Source organism: Delphinus delphis, chromosome 14 (assembly GCF_949987515.2).
Source record: "Delphinus delphis chromosome 14, mDelDel1.2, whole genome shotgun sequence".
Classification (NCBI taxonomy): Eukaryota; Metazoa; Chordata; class Mammalia; order Artiodactyla; family Delphinidae; genus Delphinus; species Delphinus delphis.
The window spans coordinates 24,901,500-24,921,754 of record NC_082696.1 but is presented as its reverse complement, the minus strand read 5'-3'; the positions used below and the strand labels follow the sequence as shown (position 1 = coordinate 24,921,754).

Genomic DNA, 20,255 nt, shown 5'->3' with positions numbered 1-20,255 from the left:
ATTTTCTTCATTGTCTCCTCACATGCTGGTATTTCTCTTCACGGATTTCTTACTTTGCGACGTTAACTAAAATGCAATGAGCCACAATGTCATTACCGCAAACCACCCTAGTTCTCTGCTCCTCATGTACTGATTTTTTTTTTTTTAATGTGACTGAAGCATTTTCTTTCCTTCTTGCTTAAAATTCATTATACTCGAATGTGTCCTTGCAGCAGCACAGACTAGGAACAAATATAAAATATGTATGATTAAGATTTACTTTAAAAAGCAATTCAGGCTCAATTCTCTTTTGCTTGGCTGGGACGGAACAGTAGATGCTGTGAGGATGGGCACAAAGACTCTGAAGGTACTGAGACCCGTCTCTGAAAAGGAGGCTGAAAACGTTTCTGTTTTGCATTTTATTTTATTGATCTGTCTTAGAGTTCCAAATGAGAGCAAGTTGTCTCTCAAGGGCCAGTGGAATGACTATGAAGCAGGAGTTAAGGTCACGAATCCACTGGGATTAACTGTCCTTGGTGTGGTCACAAGTCTCATTCAGTTTGAACGTTAATGTCTATCCATACTGAGAAGACCCCTAAGGGACACCTCTGCCTGTGAGTACCCTGTGCTGCCAGCACACACACAACTCTGTTCTTTTTCCTCCTGCTTACACCCCGACTCCCACCCTCCCTCCAGACTGCCCTGACAACAGGTTCATTTTAAGCCACTCTGTTTTGTCTCCAGTTATGACAAAGCTGCATGGACAAGGACCAAGAAAAAGCAGTGACTTAAAGTCAGGGGAGTAGAAACACACAAAAATAACAGGCAATCATTAAACCTTGGAACTGAAGCAGGTAGCTGCTTCTTAAAAACAAACAAGAAAACAACAAAAAACCCCACTTTTTACAATAATGTTTAACTTACAAAAATAGTGTAAACAATTCCTCTAAACTTTTCATCTGGATTCCTTGATTGTTAACGTTTTACCATTTTTACCCTATTATTTCAAATATTTGAGAGTGAGTTGTAAACATAATGCCCCACTAACCCTAAGCATTTCAGTATGATTCCTAAAAAACAAGCACGCTCTGCTGAAAACTCACAGTGCATCCTGCAATGTTGGGAAATCAGCATTGGTTCAGCACTACTGTCCAGTGCACAGACTCCATTCAATATTCCTGATTGTTCCAACAGTGTCCTTTATAATCGTCCTTTCCTTCTCAGTCCAAAATCCAATCTAAGGTCATCTGTTGTATTTAGTTTTCATGTCTCTACATCCACCTTCGATGTGGAGCAATTGCTCAGTTTTTCCTCACCTTCTTACTTGACACTTTTGAAGAGCATAGATCTGCTACTTTGTTTAATGACCTTCGGTTTGTGGTTGGCTGATATTTCCTCAAGACGACATTGAGGTCATACGTTCTTGGCAGGAATAACACAGACTTAATGCTATGCTCTTCTCAGTGGATCATATTGGGGGAATAGCATGTCAATTTGGCCTACTGTTTATAATCTTAACTTTACCATCGGCTAAGATGGTTAATTATTAAGTATTTAGTATTTATTAATTAATAAGTAACTAAAAAGTATTTGAGTGATTACTTTTAACTTAATTAAAAAGTATTTGAATCTATGCAAGTATTTTTTTCCTTGTCAGACTTTTACTTACTAGTTTTAGCATACATTGATGATTCTTACCTGAAGCACTTATTACTGTGATAGCTACCAAGTGGTGATTTTCTCATTTCTTAATTCCTTCTACATGTATGAATTGGTGTTGTGTAGCAAGGTAGAACATTTCCTTTCCCAAGACTTGTAAGTGAGGCTCCAGTTAAGCCAAAAGTTTGTTAATTCATGGTCAAGACTGTCTCTGGGTCTAATGGATATTCAACAATGTGTTGGTGGGGGTAACTAAAGTCTTGTTTGTACCTAATTGGAGGTGTCATTTTCATTTCACATTGAAACTTTCTGAGGCTTGACCCACTCTATGGGAATTCAGGTCAGAGAAGATCCGCTGCAGGACGAAGTCTGTTCAGAGTTACAACTTTTCTTTCAGTGAGTTAATCTGAGTCCATTAGGACCCAGTAATTGGGTAGCAGTAGCCACTTAGTAGTGAGAAGAAGTCTTGTACTCCCAGTGGCCTTAGGTAAATGAGTTCTGGTAGGTTCTTATACCAAAGTTTCCAATCAGCTGTGAGATTGGCCACAAATATCTGTAATTCTGCTGAGTTTGGAGGAAATCAGGAGTTTCAGGGAAGAGCTAGATTTACTCATACCTGGATTGCTATCTGGTGGCTTGGGGCTGTAGCAGATGTTTATTGCTAATTATATACAGAGGACAATCAGGTATTCAGTGTCCTTTTTTGTGTGTAGTTGTTAGCTGCAGAGCCAGCAGTACATCCTTCATGGGCCATGAAATGTTTCTTTGGCCTAAGATCTATATAGCTTCCAAGATGACCACTTGAGTAGGGGCTTGGATTTTGTATTCATTCAAGATCTGTCTGTGCTTAGGTGGCATGCTTGTAAGAAGTTTACTTCTTCTGGATCCTCACTTACAAGTCTTTCTTGATGGATGTCATATTTAAAAAGTTTTCTTTATGAATGTCACATTAAGAAATTGTTGAATGTTAAGGTATGATGACAGTATTATATGCAGTATATGTTTAAAAATTTATTATTATTATTATTTAGTGATAGGGAATTCCCTGGTGGTGCAGTGGTTAGGGCTACATGCTCTAACTGCCAAGGACCTGGGTTATCCCTGGTCGGGGAACTAAGATCCCATAAGCTGCGAGGTGCGGCCAAATAAAACCCCCAAAACCAAAAAACAACATATTATTTATCGATACACACTGAAATATTTATGGATGAAATTATATGATGTCTTGGGACTTCCCTGGTGGCGCAGTGGTTAAGAATCCACCTGCCAGTGCAGGGGACATAAGTTCCATCCCTGGTCTAGGAAGATCCCACATGCCGCGGAGCGACTAAGCCCACACGCCACAACTACTGAAGCCCTCTCACCTACAGCCCATGCCCCGCAACAAGGGAAGCCACGGCAATGAGAAGCCCACACACCACAATGAAGAGTAGCCCCTGCTCGCCGCAACTAGAGAAAGCCCGCGTGCAGCAACGAAGACCCAACACAGCCAAAAGTAAATAAATAAATTTTTTAAAATTATAATTAAAAAAAAAGAAATTATATGATGTCTTGGATTTGCTTTAAAATAATAGCGGCATGAGGGAGGAAGAAGAAAAATAGGATGTAGCAGAAACCAGATTGGCTACAGGATGATAATTATTTGAATTAATTAATGGGGTCATAATAGTATTACAAATATTAATGTGAGATAAAGACATTTTCAAATAAAAGGAAACTAACAAGATTTGTTGTCAGAAGACCTGCAGTAAAGAAATGCTAAAGGAAGCCCTTCAGGCTAAGGAAATTGATACCAGATGGAAACATGGATTTATAAACAGGAATGAAGAGAACAGGAAATGATAAATGTGTGAGAAGATATAAAATTTTGAAGTTATTTTAGAGACATATGACTATTTGAAGCAAAAGCAATGTATTGTGGGGTTTATAACATAAGTAGATGCAGTAGAGATAACAACAAAAGCACAAACGATGGTGAGAATTATATTGTTGCACTGGTCTTTAATTTTATATGAATATTACCTCTAAGTAGACTACAAAAAATTAAAGATGCATATGATTCTTCCTAGCAACAACTTATAAAACTAATGCAAAGATATCCTAAAAAGCTAATAAAGGAATTAAAATGAAATACAAAAATATGTATTAACTCAAACCAAGGCAGGAGAGGAGAAATAAAGGCTCATAAGACAGATGGGACAACCAAACAACAAATAACAAAATTGAGACCTGGGTTCAACTATAACAATAATTATATTAAATACAAGCAGACTAAACCCTCAAATAAAGGCAATGGTCGTCAAATGAGCTAAAAAAAATTTCATTGTATATTGACTATGAGGGATATACTTTATTTTTTTAATTAATTTATTTTTTTGCGGTACGCGGGCCTCTCACTGTGTGGCCTCTCCCGTTGCGGAGCACAGGCTCCGGACACGCAGGCTCAGCGGCCATGGCTCACGGGCCCAGGCGCTCCGCGGCATGTGGGATCTTCCCGGACCAGGGCACGAACCAGCGTCCTCTGCATCAGCAGGCAGACTCTCAACCACTGTGCCACCAGAGAAGCCCCGAGGGATACACTTTAAATATAAAGGCACTGATTGGTAAAGTATAAGGATAGGAAAAGATACACCATGCAAATAGTAAGCATATAAAAGTAGGATGGCAATATTAATATCAGACAAAATGGACTTCAAGACAAGGAGTGTTACCAGAGAGATAGGTAGAGATGGACATTTTATAATAAGTAACAATTCATCAAGAAGTCATAACAATTATAAATGTTTATGTACCAAATAACAGAGTTTCACATTACATGAAACAAAAACTGATGGAATAGAGCTAAAGAAAAAAATCAGTATGAATATAGAAGAACTGAGCAATCTTCTTATCCACCTTGAACTAACATTTATAGAAACTAGACACAACAATTTCCAAATATATGTTCTTTTTATGAGCAAAGTAACATTTATACCTTTATACCTCATTTCCTGGTCCACAAACTAAGACTCAATACATTTCAAAATGGTTGAAATCTTATTAAGTATATTCTTTAACAACAATGCAATACATTTTGGGATTAATAAAAATAAAACATCTAGAAAATCCCCAAACATTTAGAAACTAACAGCACTTATAAATAACCTATGGTCAAAGAAGAAATCACAAGGGAAATTAGAAAATATTTCAAGTTGAATGACAATGAATATACAACATGGCTAAGCATGTGGTCTGCAGCACAGCTTAGAGGGAAAACAATATAATGTAAATGTTTATGTTAATGAGAAAAAGCTTTTAAAATTAATGATCTCAACTTCCCCCTTAAGAAACTAGGGGAGGGGCTTCCCTGGTGGCGTAGTGGTTGAGAGGCCGCCTGCCAATGCAGGGGACGCGGGTTCGTGCCCCGGTCTGGGAAGATCCCACATGCTGCGGAGCGGCTGGACCCGTGAGCCATGGCCGCTGAGCCTGCGCGTCCGGAGCCTGTGCTCCGAAACGGGAGAGGCCACAACAGTGAGAGGCCCACGTACCGCCAAAAAAAAAAAAAAAAAAAAGAAACTAGGGGAGGAACTTCCCTTGTGGCGCAGTGGTTAAGAATCCTCTTGCCAATGCAGGGGACACGGGTTCGATCCCTGGTCTGGGAAGGAGCAACTAAGCCTGTGCACTGCAACTACTGAGCCCACACACTGCAACTACTGAAGCCCGCGTGCTCTAGGGCCTGTGCTCCGCAACAAAAGAAGCCACCACAAGCCCGCACACCACAACGAAGAGTAGCCCATGCTCACCGCAACTAGAGAAAGCCTGTGTGCAGTAACAAAGACCCAACACAGTCAAAAATAATTAAATTAAAAAAAAAAAAACTAGGGGAAAAATATAGCAAATTACACCCAAGTACATAGAAAGAGAGAAATGAAAATAAGAGTGGAAATCAATAAAATAGAAAATGAACAAACAATAGAGAAAATCTATGAAAACAAAAGCTGGTTTGTTACAAGTAGTAGTAAAATCAATGAACTCCTAGGAAGAGTAACCAAGGATAAAAGAGAGAAAATGTGAATTAGTAATATCAGGAATGAAAAAGGGGATGTTGCTATAGATTCTATAAACATTTGAAAAATAAAGAAAATTAGCAACAATGTTTTATTAATAAGTTCAACAATTTAAATAGTTGTTTTATAGATTCCACGTACATGGTACATGAATTGAGACAGTTTACTGCTCCCTTTCCAATACGTATACCTTTCATTATTTTTTTCTTTCCTTATTGAACTGGCTAGAACCTCTATTCCATGTTAAAGTAGAGAGTGTAGTCAACCTTGCTTTGTTACGAGGAAGGCGTTTACTATTTCACTACTAAGTGTGATGGAGCTATAGGTTTTTATTCTAATTGCATTGGGAAGTCACTGTAGGGTTTTACTTGCATGAGTGACATTATCTAATTTACATTTTTATAAACCACTTGGGCTGCTGTGTGGAGAATGGGCTCTAGGAAGACTGGAGTGGAAGCAGGGGGGCAATCAGGAGGTAGATGCAACCGCCCAGGAGAGAGGTGGAGGTGCCCTGACTAGAGTGAAGGCTGGGAGGTGGAGAGAAGTGGCTGGGATGGGGGACATATTTGGGGGATATATATCTATAGAGCCGACAGGACTTGCTGATTTATTGAATTTGGGTAAAGAAAAAGGAAAAAATCCAGATTTATATCATACAACTATGTTTATTTCCGACTTTTTTCCCCTGTGGATTTTAGATATTTTTGTAATGCATCTTGCTCTTTAGAATGGATCATTGAAAGTGGATACTTAAAAATCTAGCCTTATGTTATTTAGAACTTAATTTTTTAATAGGTAGAACACTAGAGAAAGAACAGTGACCAATATTTATACTGGATTTTAATCAATTTTAGATATTAGTGATCTGAACTAAATTTCTGCATTTTTCTTTTTAGGGTTGTCCAAGACTGGTTTTCAGAAAGGATGCAAGTGGCCAAAGTGGATTTCTCTACCACGCTTCATTTCTCTATGTATCTTCTCCTTTCCAAAAGATTTGTGCTGCAGCTGGCACAAGTCAGCTGGCCCTGGAAATTTTTAACTGAACAGCTTTACCACTTGTCATTTCCTAGTAATAGGGCCCAAATGCAGCTGTCATCTGTAATGAGGTGATTGGGGTAGCTCCCTTTCCTGAAGATAATAACTGAGCATATCTGAACCATAATTAACTTACCCTTAAGAGAAAAAAATGGGGATGAATTAAATACAGTAATTTATTTTATAAGTCAGGGGGATATACACTCTTCTAATAATTCATGTAATTTTAATAATCTTTACTCAATTTAGTTATTTAGAAACTAATTATCTTGGTTAAGAAGTCCATTTTTTTGTGAAAAATTACTTAAACTTTGGTTTTTACATGAGATTGTTTTATTCGTGATAACCCACCTCAAAAATTGCTATACAACCACAACTTTAACTGCTCCTCTTTGGCTAACCTCTGTTGAAGAATATAAATCTAGATCTACATCCTCTGCCATTATCTCTGCATTTGGCCCGTTTGTCTCCTCTCTTTCTTTTAAAAGACTTAATGAAATGTAAAGGTAGACATACTTTAAATACAAGTCAATAATTTACTCCTTTAACTTACACAAACTTTCCAGAATGGGCTTATGTTGAGATTCTCATCTTGGAGAATACCTGGCTCTCCATGGAGGGGCCACATGCAAAAGGCAACTGTGAGCCCTGGATTTAGAGCATTTATGAATCCAAGCTTAGTGTTCCCATGGTATATTGTTTCCTCTCTTTTTACTTTCAACCTTTCTGTGTCCTTATATTTAAGGAACATGTCTTGTAAACAGAATATGGTGGTGGTGGTTTTCTTTTAACAGGTGACAATCTTTGACTTTTAGCTGGGGTAATTTAGTCTGTTCGCATTTATGTAACTACTGATATATTTGGGCTTAAGTCCAACATTTTACTATTTTTATTTATTATTTTATATTTTGTTTTTCTCCTTGTCTCTTTTAGGATTAGCTTAAATATTCTTTAGATTAATTGTAAATTCTTTAGCAGTTCTCTTATGGCTACCATAGAGATTACACCACTTATCTATGGCTACCATAGAGATTACACCACTTAAATATTCTTTAGATTAATTGTAGATACTTTAGCAGTTCTCTTATGGCTACCATAGAGATTACACCACTTATCCAGGGTTATTTTGCCACCTCTGAGGTAATGCAAGGAGCACAGAACTCTTAAACTCCGTCTGCTTCCCTGCTCGGTTTGTACGCTTTTGTTTTCAAATATTTTAGTTTTACTCATACATACATATATAAAATACACACACATTAAAAAATATATATATTAACCTCACAAGCCTTTACTACTATTGTTTTATATAGTTAATATTTATTTATGAGTAACCACTTCAAAAAAATTTTTTTTTCAAAGTTGCATTGTGGTCAGAAAATATACTTTATTTTTTTTAAAGTAATTTTATTATTTATTTACTTATTTATTTTTTGGCTGCATTGGGTCTTCATTGCTGCACGTGGGCTTTCTCTCTAGTTGCAGCGAGCAGGGGCTACTCTTTGTTGTGGTGCACAGGCTTCTCATTGCAGTGGCTTCTCTTGTTATGGAACACAGGCTCCAGGCACATGGGCTTCAGCAGTTGTGGCGTGCGGGCTCAGTTGTGGCTCGCAGGCTCTAGAGTACAGGCTCAGTAGTTGTGGTGCATGGGTTTAGGTGCTCCGTGGCACGTGGGATCTTCCCAGACCAAGGATCAAACCCGTGTTCCCTGCATCGGCAGGCAGATTCTTAAGCACTGCACCACCATGGAAGTAACCACTTTTTCTGTTGTTCTTTATACCTTCCTGCATCTCTGATTTTCCTTTTGGGATCAATTTTCTTCTGAATTCTCTTTAATATTTCTTTTAGTGCAGGTTGCTGCTGACAGAGTCTCTTAGTTTTTGTCTGAAAATGTCTTTATTTCACCTTCAAATTTGAAGGATATTTCCACTGGGAATTTGAACTCTAGGTTGGCAGTTCATTTTTTATAGAACTTTGAAAATGTTCCATTGTTCTCTGGCTTTCATAATTTTTTTGGAGAAGTAGGGGGTTTTATTTTTGGTCCTTTAAAGGTAATATTTCTGTTTTCTCTAGCTGCTTTTAAGATCTTTTTCTCTGTCTTTTGTTTTCTGCAGTTTTGTTACAATGTACCTGGAGGGGTGTGTGTGTGTGTGTGTGTGTGTGTGTGTGTGTGTGTGTGTGTGTGTGTGTGTGTGTGTGTGTGTGTGTGTGTGTGTGTGTATTTATCCTGTTTTGTATTTTGCATTGATTTTTTAATTGGGGGTTTTAATGTCTTTTATCAGTTTTGCAAAGTTCTCAGATGCTATCTCTTCATATATTGCTTTTGCTCCACTTTCTCTCTTTTTCTCCTGGGTTTCAATACATTTGTTTTTGTTTTTTGTTTTTTTGCGGTACGCGGGCCTCTCACTGTTGTGGCCTCTCCCGTTGCGGAGCACAGGCTCCAGATGCGCAGGCTCAGTGGCCATGGCTCACGGGCCCAGCCGCTCCGTGGCATGTGGGATCTTCCCGGACCGGGGCATGAACCCATGTCCCCTGCATCGGCAGGCGGACTCTCAACCACTGCGCCACCAGGGAAGCCCTGGGTTTCAATACATTTAATTGATTCACCATGTCCCGCAAGTTTCATATTCTCTAATGTGCCTTTTCCATCATTTTGGCCTTCAGTGTTTCAGTCTGGATTTTTCTTCTGGGCTAGCTTTCAGTTTCCTAATTATCTCTTTAGCTGGATTCTAATTCGCTCTTAAACTGGTCCATTGAGTTCTAAATTTGCTATTATATTTTTTAGTTCTAGAGTGTCAATTTGCTTACTTTGCCAAAATTTTCCACCCAGCAATTTAATTTCTTAGGCATAGTAATTACAGGGCTTTTTTAAAGTTCATGTCTGATAATTACAACTTTTGGATCTTCTGAGGGTCTCTATTTATTAAAAAACAAAAGAAGAAACAAACAATTCTTGTCTTTTTGTGTGCCTGATAGTTTTGGTTGAGTACCAAATATTGAATATAAAAAATCGATGCAATAATTTGAGTCGCCGGATGATATTATCTTTCTCCAGAGAGATCTTGCTTTTGCTTCTGGCATTTGGTTAGGCTAGGAATCGCTCACTTAAATTCAATCAGAGAGTATTTCAAAGCTAGTTTCAGTCTAATTCCTTGTCATCCTTACTGAAAAGGATTCAGCTAAAAGCCTAGTGTCATTACCAGGGCTATTTCCCTTAGTGGGCCCTGAATTTAAATTTGTTTCCTCTCTTCCCTGCGAAAATGCCTAAAATTCTTAACAGCTTCTAAGTCTTTCAGTCTTCACTTCCTTCTCTGCTTCTCAGCCTTAGTTTTAAGGCTGAGTTTGGAACTGTCAAGTGCCTTGAAGTGAAAAGTGAGGCCAAATCAGGATATTACCTCTCTGGGTTTCCCTCCTCTCTGAGGTCTTGGTTGCACAAGTCCTTATTGAATTGGTAGCTCAAGTCATTGTTTTATAGTATTTTGTCTAGATATTTGATTAGATGAAACTACATGAAATTTGCAGTTTTCGTATCTCAAAACTGGTTGCCTATTGGCAATATCATATGGGTCCCAGTGGGAGGGTTGGTCTGTGACAAACTACTGTACAATTGCTAGAAGCAGAATTCTCAAAATCTGGGGTTAAAGTAACCAAATGCTATGAGAGCATTGAATAAGTGTACAAAGATGACTAATACATATATTCATATATAATAAACATGTTCATCAAAGAATATTTTTCCTGTGTAGTAAGGTGTACGCTTCTTATTTCTCAGAGTCAACTTTAGATGGCAAGTCAACTGCACTAGAAATCTCAATGTAATAAGAAAAAATGATCTGTGTACTGGAAAAGATTATTACTGGGAAATGGTCCTCGTAACTTATGTTTCTCATTTCTTTTTCTGAAGGATTGCTTATGGATGTCCAAATGCATGAAGTTTGGATGGTTTCTGCCCTATACACCAACAGATAATGAGTATGGTGCTTGGAAGCACCATTACATTGCTGTGTGTCCAACCTAGATTGACTAACCCCCAGGGAAGCCGCAGCTCTTTATGGGACCCTGAATGAACCCAAAACAGAAGATGAGCAACTACAGGAGAGGCAAAGAGAAAAGTGCCTAAGGAAAATAATTTGGGAGAAAATTGCACTACGTAAGAGTGAGTGGCATTTTACAACTTTATATCTTAACCAAGTATTGTAGAAACCAATGGATTAACATACAAATTCCCACAGAAGATAGCAAGGTCTTTCTGAAACAGCCTGTAAGTGGCATTCTCTAAAGTATCTCAGGACAAACTCTTTTTTTCTTCACTATTAATTAAGAAAAACAAAAAGATTTCTGATAAAATATGTAAGGTCAAATGTCAGTGCCTCTGTGAGACCAAAAATAAGGAGAGAGAAGTACGAATACAGGCAAAAGCAAATAAATAGGATCAGGACAATTCGGAAGAATTAGGATCGGTGAAAAAGGAGGAAAAATGAAAATGGAAACAGAAGCAGGAATAACGACTTTTTTTTTTTTAAGTGGAAAGGGAGTAAGGATGAGACACTCTGAGCTAAGCCTTCTGATTTACACGGTGTGTAAAGGTAATGAGCAAACCTGATTAGAGTTCTCCCATCTTTGTTTTCACTTACTCACCCTCTGCGAGATTGTAACAAATGGGAAATTACTTGAAGCCAAGAAGGCCAAAAATGAGGTAAAGCCTACAAACTGATGAACTGGTTTCTACAAGAAAAGAGTTGCTTATTCTCTGAGCTTGTTTCTTGACCTGAAGTGACTGGTAACTTGCAGCCACAGAGCCGAGAGGATAAGAAAACCAAAGAGTGTGTAAAAAGTGGCTCTAATTACTGCCATCTGGAATACTGCCTTGGAACAGCTCTATTTTTATGCCATTAACTGTGTAGACTTGGCTGGGAGAAGCATGAAGTAAACAGCCGAGCCTGCTGCTGTTTGTTTTTCAGAGAATTTGTTCAAAGTTCGACCCCCTTGGGTGAATGGAACATGCTGCTCTAGATTGTTCGAATCCAAATGCCAACCACGTCTCTCCCAAACTGTGAGGGATCGAGTGGGATTATAGGACACTTTGGAGAAACAGCTTGTTTTTGCATCTTTAGAAGCTTTGCCCAAGCGGTAAGCAAACCTCCATCTACTGAAGGTGGAGGACCATCCTGACACCAAGAATTCATTCTAGAATAATTCAGCTAACATGCAGGGATCTTGTGTAATTATATGGCTCTTATCCTATGAAATAGCAATAGAAATAGTTCCTTAATCTTCAAGAACAGTGGTCTTAAACGTGCTTCTTGAAGAGGGAGATACATAACATTCAAAATTTACGTTTTAAATATTCTTAACCCCGCAAAGAGGCTATATTGTGGACGTACTGTATTTTCTGTATAAAGTTATTGAGCAAAAGTAACATTTTTCCAGAAATTTTTTTGTAAGGAGTAAGCCTATCTGAATGGTGATGGGGGAGGGGTGACTGTGGAGAGAATGGACACTACTCAGAAAATCATGAGGCCCAGGTGATTAAGGAAATTTAAAATCTCTTGGGGCTTCCCTGGTGGCGCAGTGGTTGAGAGTCCGCCTGCCGATGCAGGGGACGCGGGTTCGTGCCCCGGCCCGGGAAGATCCCACATGCCGCGGAGCGGCTGGGCCCGTGAGCCATGGCCGCTGAGCCTGCGTGTCCAGAGCCTGTACTGCGCAGCGGGAGAGGCCACGGCAGTGAGAGGCCCGCGTACTGCAAATAAATAAATAAATAAAATCTTTTGACTGCTCCTTCTACAAATGTCATTTTGAGCCCTTAAGTATGTCACTACGTTGGTTTTAAGTGCCCCACAAAAGTAAGTTCCAAGAGCCCTTTCTGGCATCCCACAAATGCAGGAGGAGAGGCCCAGAGGGCAGCTTTGGACCCACTCGCCCAGGAGCCCCATTTGCCGCTGTCCCTGAAAACCGCAGGGAGAGACTGAGGTACTCAGGCTGCTTGCCTTGTACAGGACAGCTGATATCCAGAGGACATACTGGTGCTCACTTGTCAAAGTCAAATTAAGAGAAAATCAAAACTTCACTTATTCTCCCTTTTTCCCTACAGAAGCAATGTTTTTGGATGCCATTCCTACCCTTTATTATCAAAGAAAAATTGGCATGGAGTTTATAAAAATGACAGCAGCTCTTCACATGCTCTCCAGCCACACTTCATATTAATATCATCTCGGATTCCTGCATATGAGGTACAGAGTGTGTTAGGAGGCTGGTCCTTTTTTGAATTGGGTCTTTTTTCATCTCCCCTAGAGGACGTATGGCAATCTTTTGGTCACCATGTGTACGAAAGTGATTCATCTTCTAAAAGAAAAGCAGTCTGATCTAGGTGGAAATGTACAGACCCAAACAGTTTTTAAAATCAGAAGCAATAAAAATAACCATAAATCAAAATTATTTTTTAAAAAGTATTAAAGACCCAAACTGCCTTGCATTTAGTAGGTGTCCAATACATTTTTACTGAATCGAATTCGTTGCACTTAATCCATAAAAGAGCAAAGTGACACAAATTATTTTAAATTTTCTTTGGAATGACCAAGGAACTTAATAATATCATGTAACTACCATCTCTCAAAAGAAAAATGTCAGAAATCCTACTTTGTGATCTATTTAACGAGGGTGCCATTAGATGAAAATATGCTTTCTATAATGAAGTTATATATTTTAAATTTCAATATAAGAAAAAGGAAGCACAAAGAAGACATAGGAAGCATGTATTTATATATGTATGTATATGTGTATATGTGTATATATACATGCATTAATACACACATAAGCACATATGTAAGGGATGGCATTAGTAGACTACATTCAATGGCTTACCTAGAAAATTTTTGCAAAAATTTCTTATTTGTAACCAAATGGTTGCTGTCAAGGTATGAAATCGCTTTTCTTTTTGGGCATCTAGGAATTGACTTGGATCATTTACAACTAGCTAGCTTAATGGATCCACGTGAAAGCAAGATCAGAGCTTTGATCTCCATGTGGGCCATAGATAGTTTCTCTAATGTTTAAAAATGCATAATGCTGGGCACAGAGGATAACTGGTGACAGAGTTAGGGTGAATAAACTGGAATCAAATGAGTCCATTCTCCTATTTGTCTTCTTTACATAAGACTATGCCATAATTACTTATTTGACTATGAATGTAATGGAGGTTTAGGTAAAAACCAGAATGTAACCATGTGGCGGTTCTCTATTCAGTTGAACCGTGACCTCCAGAAAGTGGCATGAAGTTTTGGGAAAAATCAATGCCTTCAATGACTTTCTAACCTGTCTGCTGCTAATGAATTAACTATATCACAATGAAAGGTTTATTTGGTTGTTGAATTAAAAGAACAGTGGTTTTAATATTTATTTAAATGGGAAATATTTATCAACATTGATCATTTGAAATTCATAATTAAGAGGAAAACAAAATCTTTTCTTTTTTTTTTTTTTTGTGGTACGCGGGCCTCTCACTGTTGTGGCCTCTCCCATTGCGGAGCACAGGCTCCGGACGCACAGGCTCAGCGGACATGGCTCACGGTCCCAGCCGCTCCGCGGCATGTGGGATCTTCCCGGACTGGGGCACGAACCCGTGTCCCCTGCATCGGCAGGCGGACTCTCAACCACTGCGCCACCAGGGAAGCCCCCAAAATCTTTTTAAGAAGTCCATTACAAAATTGTATGATCTCGATTTTATTATTTTTAAAAGCAGTATATATGTCTCTGTGCATGGGTGTGTACAAGGGAAAAAGCTAGAGGAAAATAATTTGTTAGTATTTCTCTCTGAGTGGTGGAGGTACAAATGCCCTTAAATTTCCCCTCTTAGAAAAGAAACAAAATAATTTAAAAAGGAACAAATGAAGGGGAAATCTTCCTCCTATAGCTTTTGAAGAAAAACAATAGTCTTTAAAAATCACAGATTACATATTCACTGTTTTTAATTTATTAATAAGTGTTCTAAAGTAATGGGCTTTCGTTCCTACAGTTCTGGTTTCATTTTCTAGATGGTGGTGAACAGTGTTAGAGCAGATATGACATTTTGATCTTTCCCCCCTCAGGCTATAAAATTGGTATTAAAAATTTACTGAGGCCTGAAGTGAGAGACTTCTGGGAGAAATTAGGAAGCTATGTGGCCCCTGGAGAAGAAGGGGGCCACGTGGACCTCTTTGTATGACTCGGAGCATCAGGTCAGTTTTGAGAGGTATTTAGGGGGAAAGGGCATCAGGGTTAGTGGTCAGAGTAACTGTCCCTAAAGAAATAAAGTCACTAGTGGCAAGAGCCAGCCAGGAAATGTATTTCTGTTTCTTCTGAGTATTAAAAACGGTGGAGTGCCTTGTAGAGATGTGTGGTAGCTGATAATCTTAAGTGCCTACCTGTCTAATATCAGCCATATTTAACAGATATCTGTTACATAAAAGCTCTGTATTCATGGACTCATGGGCTATGTTTTTTTGTTTGTCTGTTTTTGTTGTTTTTTAAATCAAGCAGAGGAGAGGGAGTGTGAAATTAAAGTTTCTCAAACTGTTTCTTACTACCCATTCCTTAGGGAACTGTGAGTTTTAAAGTTCTTAATCCTCAGATTTCACTGAACTATTCAGTACATACAAAGCATGACCCTGGCAGGATTCCACGAGGCAAAGGAAAAAGCAAAAGGATAGAAAGGCGTTTAAAAGAAAACAAAGTATAAATTATTGTAAAAAAAAAAAAAATTTTTTTTTTTTTTTTTTACAGTTACTACAATTATATAATCTCAACTATGTAGAAAATAGGCATAGAAAACTCTAGGAGGAAATATAGCAAACTCTTAACACCATCTATTTCTGGATGTGTTTTTCAAATTTCCTATTTTTAAAATCAGTTTGAAAAGAGTAAGTTACAAAGAATATGGAAGGTGTGATCCCAATGCTTAAATCCCGTGTATGTGTCGGGGAGGGTGGTGGTGGTGTGTGTGTATAAAAGGGGTTTGGAAGGATGTATACCAACATGCTAACAATAGTTGGATGAGTGAGTTTTCCTTTCTTTTTTTTTTCCTTTTTATCTCTTTTATTTGCCTCTATTTTCTGTAGTGAACTAGTGTTACTTTTAAAATGAGAGCAAAACAAATTTTCTAAAATTTGTTTTGGAAAAAAAGAAAGGATGAGGGAAAGTAAAGTATTCAAAGGCCGAGAGAATGAGGGTGAAAAGGGAAAAGAATAATAGATTTGGTGACACAAAAATGGTCTCAAGTGAAACTTAATGGTCTTCAAACAATGGATTTCCCACCGCCATTCTGGGCTCCAAAATCATCGCTGAACTTCGTGTCAAATATAATTTCCACCTGGGTGAACCATCAAGCCCCTGGTTCAGTCAAAAGGCCCAGGCTTCTCAGTCACAAATCTCTTTCCCACCACCTCAGGCATCACTCCTGAGCTTGTCCTTCCCGGTAGCTGTATCACCTCTGAAATCTTGATCTCAAGCATTTGTCTCTCCGAATACAACTTCCAAATCATATACTCAAGTATTCCCACTCTATCAGTTCTTCGTCTGAGGACCTCCAATGCACACACTCCCACTTTTTCACTCTCTATCACCATGGCTTCGACCTTGGTTCCTTCCTCATTAAACTTGGATTTAATGGTTCGTCATTATCATTACTCTCTTGCAAAGAATCTGAACTTCTTTGTTTCTTTTTCTCCTGGCCAAATCCCAGCTCATTTGGCTAAGCCCCAATGCTGGTTAAAACACGACCATCTGCATAATCTATGCCTGCCTGTACTAAAGCAGCTGAAGACTGTTGGAAAGAGTAACACAACTGTTCTTACTGCTCTAACTTTAATGGCATAAATATCAAATGGGATTGCAGCTCTGATAAGCAATCCTATCACATTTCCTTGGTAAATTCGTTTCCCCACTCTTAAAATGACTATGATGTCCCTTCTCTCCTTTTTTTTTTTTTTTTTTTTTTTCCCCCCGGTACACGGGCCTCTCACTGTTGTGGCCTCTCCCGTTGCAGAGCGCAGGCTCCGGACGCACAGGCTCAGCGGCCATGGCTCACGGGCCCAGCTGCTCCGCGGCATGTGGGATCTTCCCGGACCGGGGCACGAACCCACGTCCCCTGCATCGGCAGGCAGACTCTCAACCACTGCGCCACCAGGGAAGCCCCCTTCTCTCCTTTAGTCAATCTTTCAATAATTCTCTCACTTGATTTCACCTTTTACTTCCCTAAGGAAACTCCTTAATTTACCGCCCACCACAAAATCCACCACCTATCCCACCTCTTACCTTCATTCTGTCTTCCCTTCTGTTACGATGGAAGAAGCACCCCTGCTCGAATCAAACATCAACTACTCCGCTTGGACTCTGTAAACACATCGCCTTTCACCTTCCCAAGACGCCACTCCTATGCTCAAATCCTCTCCCACAGCCTGAGTCCTCTTTCTTTATTGGATTATTCCTATCAAATCAAGAACACCTGTAGTAGCTCCTCCCCTCTCGCTCCCCCCCACCACAAAGAGAGACCGTAAACTTTGTCTCACCAATTTTTGAGTGGACTATACCAGTGGTTCTCAAAATTTTCACGTGTATTTGACTCACAGAGGGCTTGTTACAATCCGCATTGCTGGGTCCCAGCCTAGAGTTTCGGATTCAGTAGGTCTGGCACAGGGACTGAGAATTTGCATTTCTAACACGGTCCCAGGTGATGCGAATGCTGCTTAACCCGGGGGCCACCCTTGGAGAACCGCTGGTCTAGCTGACTGCCTCCACCGTCCTCACCTCTCACTCACCCCTCAAGCTCGTCCAAGTGGTCTCCTTCTGCTGAAATCACTTTGGGAAAACTATAAGTGACTCTCATGTGCCCAAATCCGACGGTCCCTTCTCCATCCTTACCGGGCCTTGACCTCTCAGCGGCATTTGAGGAGGATGAAGACTTCTGGTAACTCTTCTTCTTCCCGTGCTTTCCCCAATACTACCCTCTCCTTGTTTGCCTCCTACCTCTGGGGTCTCTTTGCTCTCAGACTCCTTTGCTGGCTCCCGCTTCTCCTCCTCAAGACCCTTAAATGTGTCCCGGACTTGATCTCGGGCTCGCATCCTTTCCATGACTACACTCTTCCCCTAGGGAGCCTCATTTATTCCTATGACTCTACATTCAACCTGGATGCTGAAGACTCCCAAACTTATGTCTCCAGCTCTAAAATCTCTCAGCTGCACGCATATCTAGCCTTTACTCGACATCTTCATGTGGGTGTTTAGTATGCATGGTTAATGGGCATCTCAGAGTTCACACGCCTACAGCAGACTCTTGATTGCCTCCCAGCACAAACCTCCCCCTCCCCCAGGATTCCTCACTTAAGATATCATCATTCACCAGTTACTGCGTAAGCCAGACACCTAAAACTCATCTTTCTCGGTGTCATTTAAATTGTTTAAACAGCTTTATTGAGGTACAATTGATATACAGTATTTCAAGTGTGTAATTTGATAAATTTTTAAGTGATTTTTTAATTTTTATTTATTTATTTATTTTTGGCTGTGTTGGGTCTTCGTTGCTGCACTCGGGCTTTCTCCAGTTGCGGTAAGCAGGGGCTATTCTCCGTTGCGGTGCGCGGGCTTCTCTTGTTGCGGAGCATGGGCTCTAGGCACGCTTGCTTTAGTAGTTGTGGCTCGTGGGCTCTAGAGCACAGGCTCAGTAGTTGTGGCACATGGGCTTAGTGGCTCCTCAGCATGTGGGATCTTCCCGGCCCAGGGATCGAACCTGTGTCCCCCTGCATTGGCAGGAGGATTCTTAACCACTGTGCCACCAGGGAAGTCCCTAATTTGGTAAATTTTGACATATGTCTGTCTACACACTATGTGAAACCATAAACCAATCAAGATAATGAACACATTCATCGTCCCCCAAAGTTTCCTCCTGCCACTTTGCAATTTCTCACTCTGCTTCTCCACTCCAACCTGAGGTAACCACTGATTGCACAATATATTAGTTTGCACTTTATAGAATTTTCCATAAATGGAATCATACAGTATGCATGCATTTTTGTCAGGCTTCCTTCACTCCAAATAATTATTTTAGATTCATCCACTTCATGCTGTTATCAATTGTTCATTCCTTTTTACTGCTGGGAATGATTATATTGTATTGATATACCACAACTTGTTCCATTCACCTGTTGATAGATATTTGAGTTCTTTCCAGTTTGGGGCTTTTACAAGTAAAGCTGCTGTGAACATACGCTTTCATTTCTCTTGGGAAAATACCTAGGAGTGGAATGAATGGGTCATATGATAGGTGTATGTTTAACTTTAGGGAAAAAAAAAAGAAAAGCTAAACTGTTTTCCAAAGTGGTTGTGTCATTTTATATTTCCACTCCAGCTGCCCAGCACTTGGTAGGGTCAGTCTTCTTAATCTGAGCCATTCAAATGGGTGTGTCGTGGTATCTCACTGTAGCTTTAATTTGCATTTTCTCTAATGACTAATGACGCTGAGCATCTTTCCATGTGCTTATTTGCCATTTGTCTTCCTTGGTGAAGTGTCTGTTCAAACCTTTTGCTCATTTTAAAAATTAGGTTTTTTTGTTTTTTACTGAGAGATCCTTGTATATTCTGGAAAAGTTGTTTGCAAATATTTTCTCCCAGGCTATGGCTTATCTTTTCCTTCTCTGAAGAGTTTCTTTTGAAGACAAGAAATTCTTAATTTCGATAAAGTCAAATTTATCAGTCTTTAAGTTTTATAAATCATGCTTTTGATGTCATATCTAAAAACTCTACCTAACCAAGGTCACTTCTGTGTTTTCTCCTAAATTGTTTATAGTCTTAAGTTTGAAATTTGGGTTTGTGATCCATTTGATTTATGCTTTTTCTAAATAGAACACAAGGTATGGATTGAAGTTTTTTTTTTTAAACACATGTGGCCATCTATCAAATTATTTCAGCACCATTCCTTGTAAAGACCATCCTTTTCCCAGCGGATTTCATTTGCATCTTTGTTGAAATCAATTGACTACATATGTGTAGGTACATTTATGAATGCTCTTTATCTTCACTGATCTATTTGTCAGTGAAAACATTAGACACCAATAAGTGAGAGACACCCCGACCTTTGAGCCACTACCATCTCGTTGCAAGCAACTGAAACAAGTTGGAGTAATTATTTACTCCTAGACCACAAAGAATTCAAATATATTACCCTATAGTTTTATTTGAAGTAGTTCGATCTATATGCTGTGTCTCCAAAGAAGGGGTAAAATTAATGCTAAAATTTGACCATTGTATTCCATTATGTGTTTAACAGTTTTAAATCTATCCCCTTATAATGAGACTTCTTTGAATCAGACTATTTTAGAAAATATATGTAGACTTTTCTCTGTCTTTGGCCTGAGAATTCCAAATTTGAAAATTAGCACCAGGTCAAACTTCTCGCCTCTTTCTCCAACCTGTTGTCAGTCCTCCTGAATGAAGTGTCTGGACTTCAGCACTTAGGGGTGAACTGCAAAGTGCTGATGGACTCTTCCATGAGGGATTTGAATTGAAGACAAG

At 39.3% G+C, this 20,255-nt stretch overlaps 1 protein-coding gene across 1 annotated transcript in view; it reads left to right on the top strand.

The window, feature by feature from the left end:
* Positions 1-20,255, top strand: part of ECT2L (epithelial cell transforming 2 like) — a 72,696-nt gene that overhangs the window by 24,631 nt on the left and 27,810 nt on the right. The window contains 8 exon segments of the mRNA XM_060030419.1: positions 6,581-6,631; positions 6,633-6,690; positions 6,693-6,729; positions 10,619-10,714; positions 10,717-10,872; positions 11,678-11,846; positions 12,808-12,953; positions 14,801-14,929. Coding sequence (XP_059886402.1) covers positions 6,581-6,631; positions 6,633-6,690; positions 6,693-6,729; positions 10,619-10,714; positions 10,717-10,872; positions 11,678-11,846; positions 12,808-12,953; positions 14,801-14,929 — 842 coding nt within the window.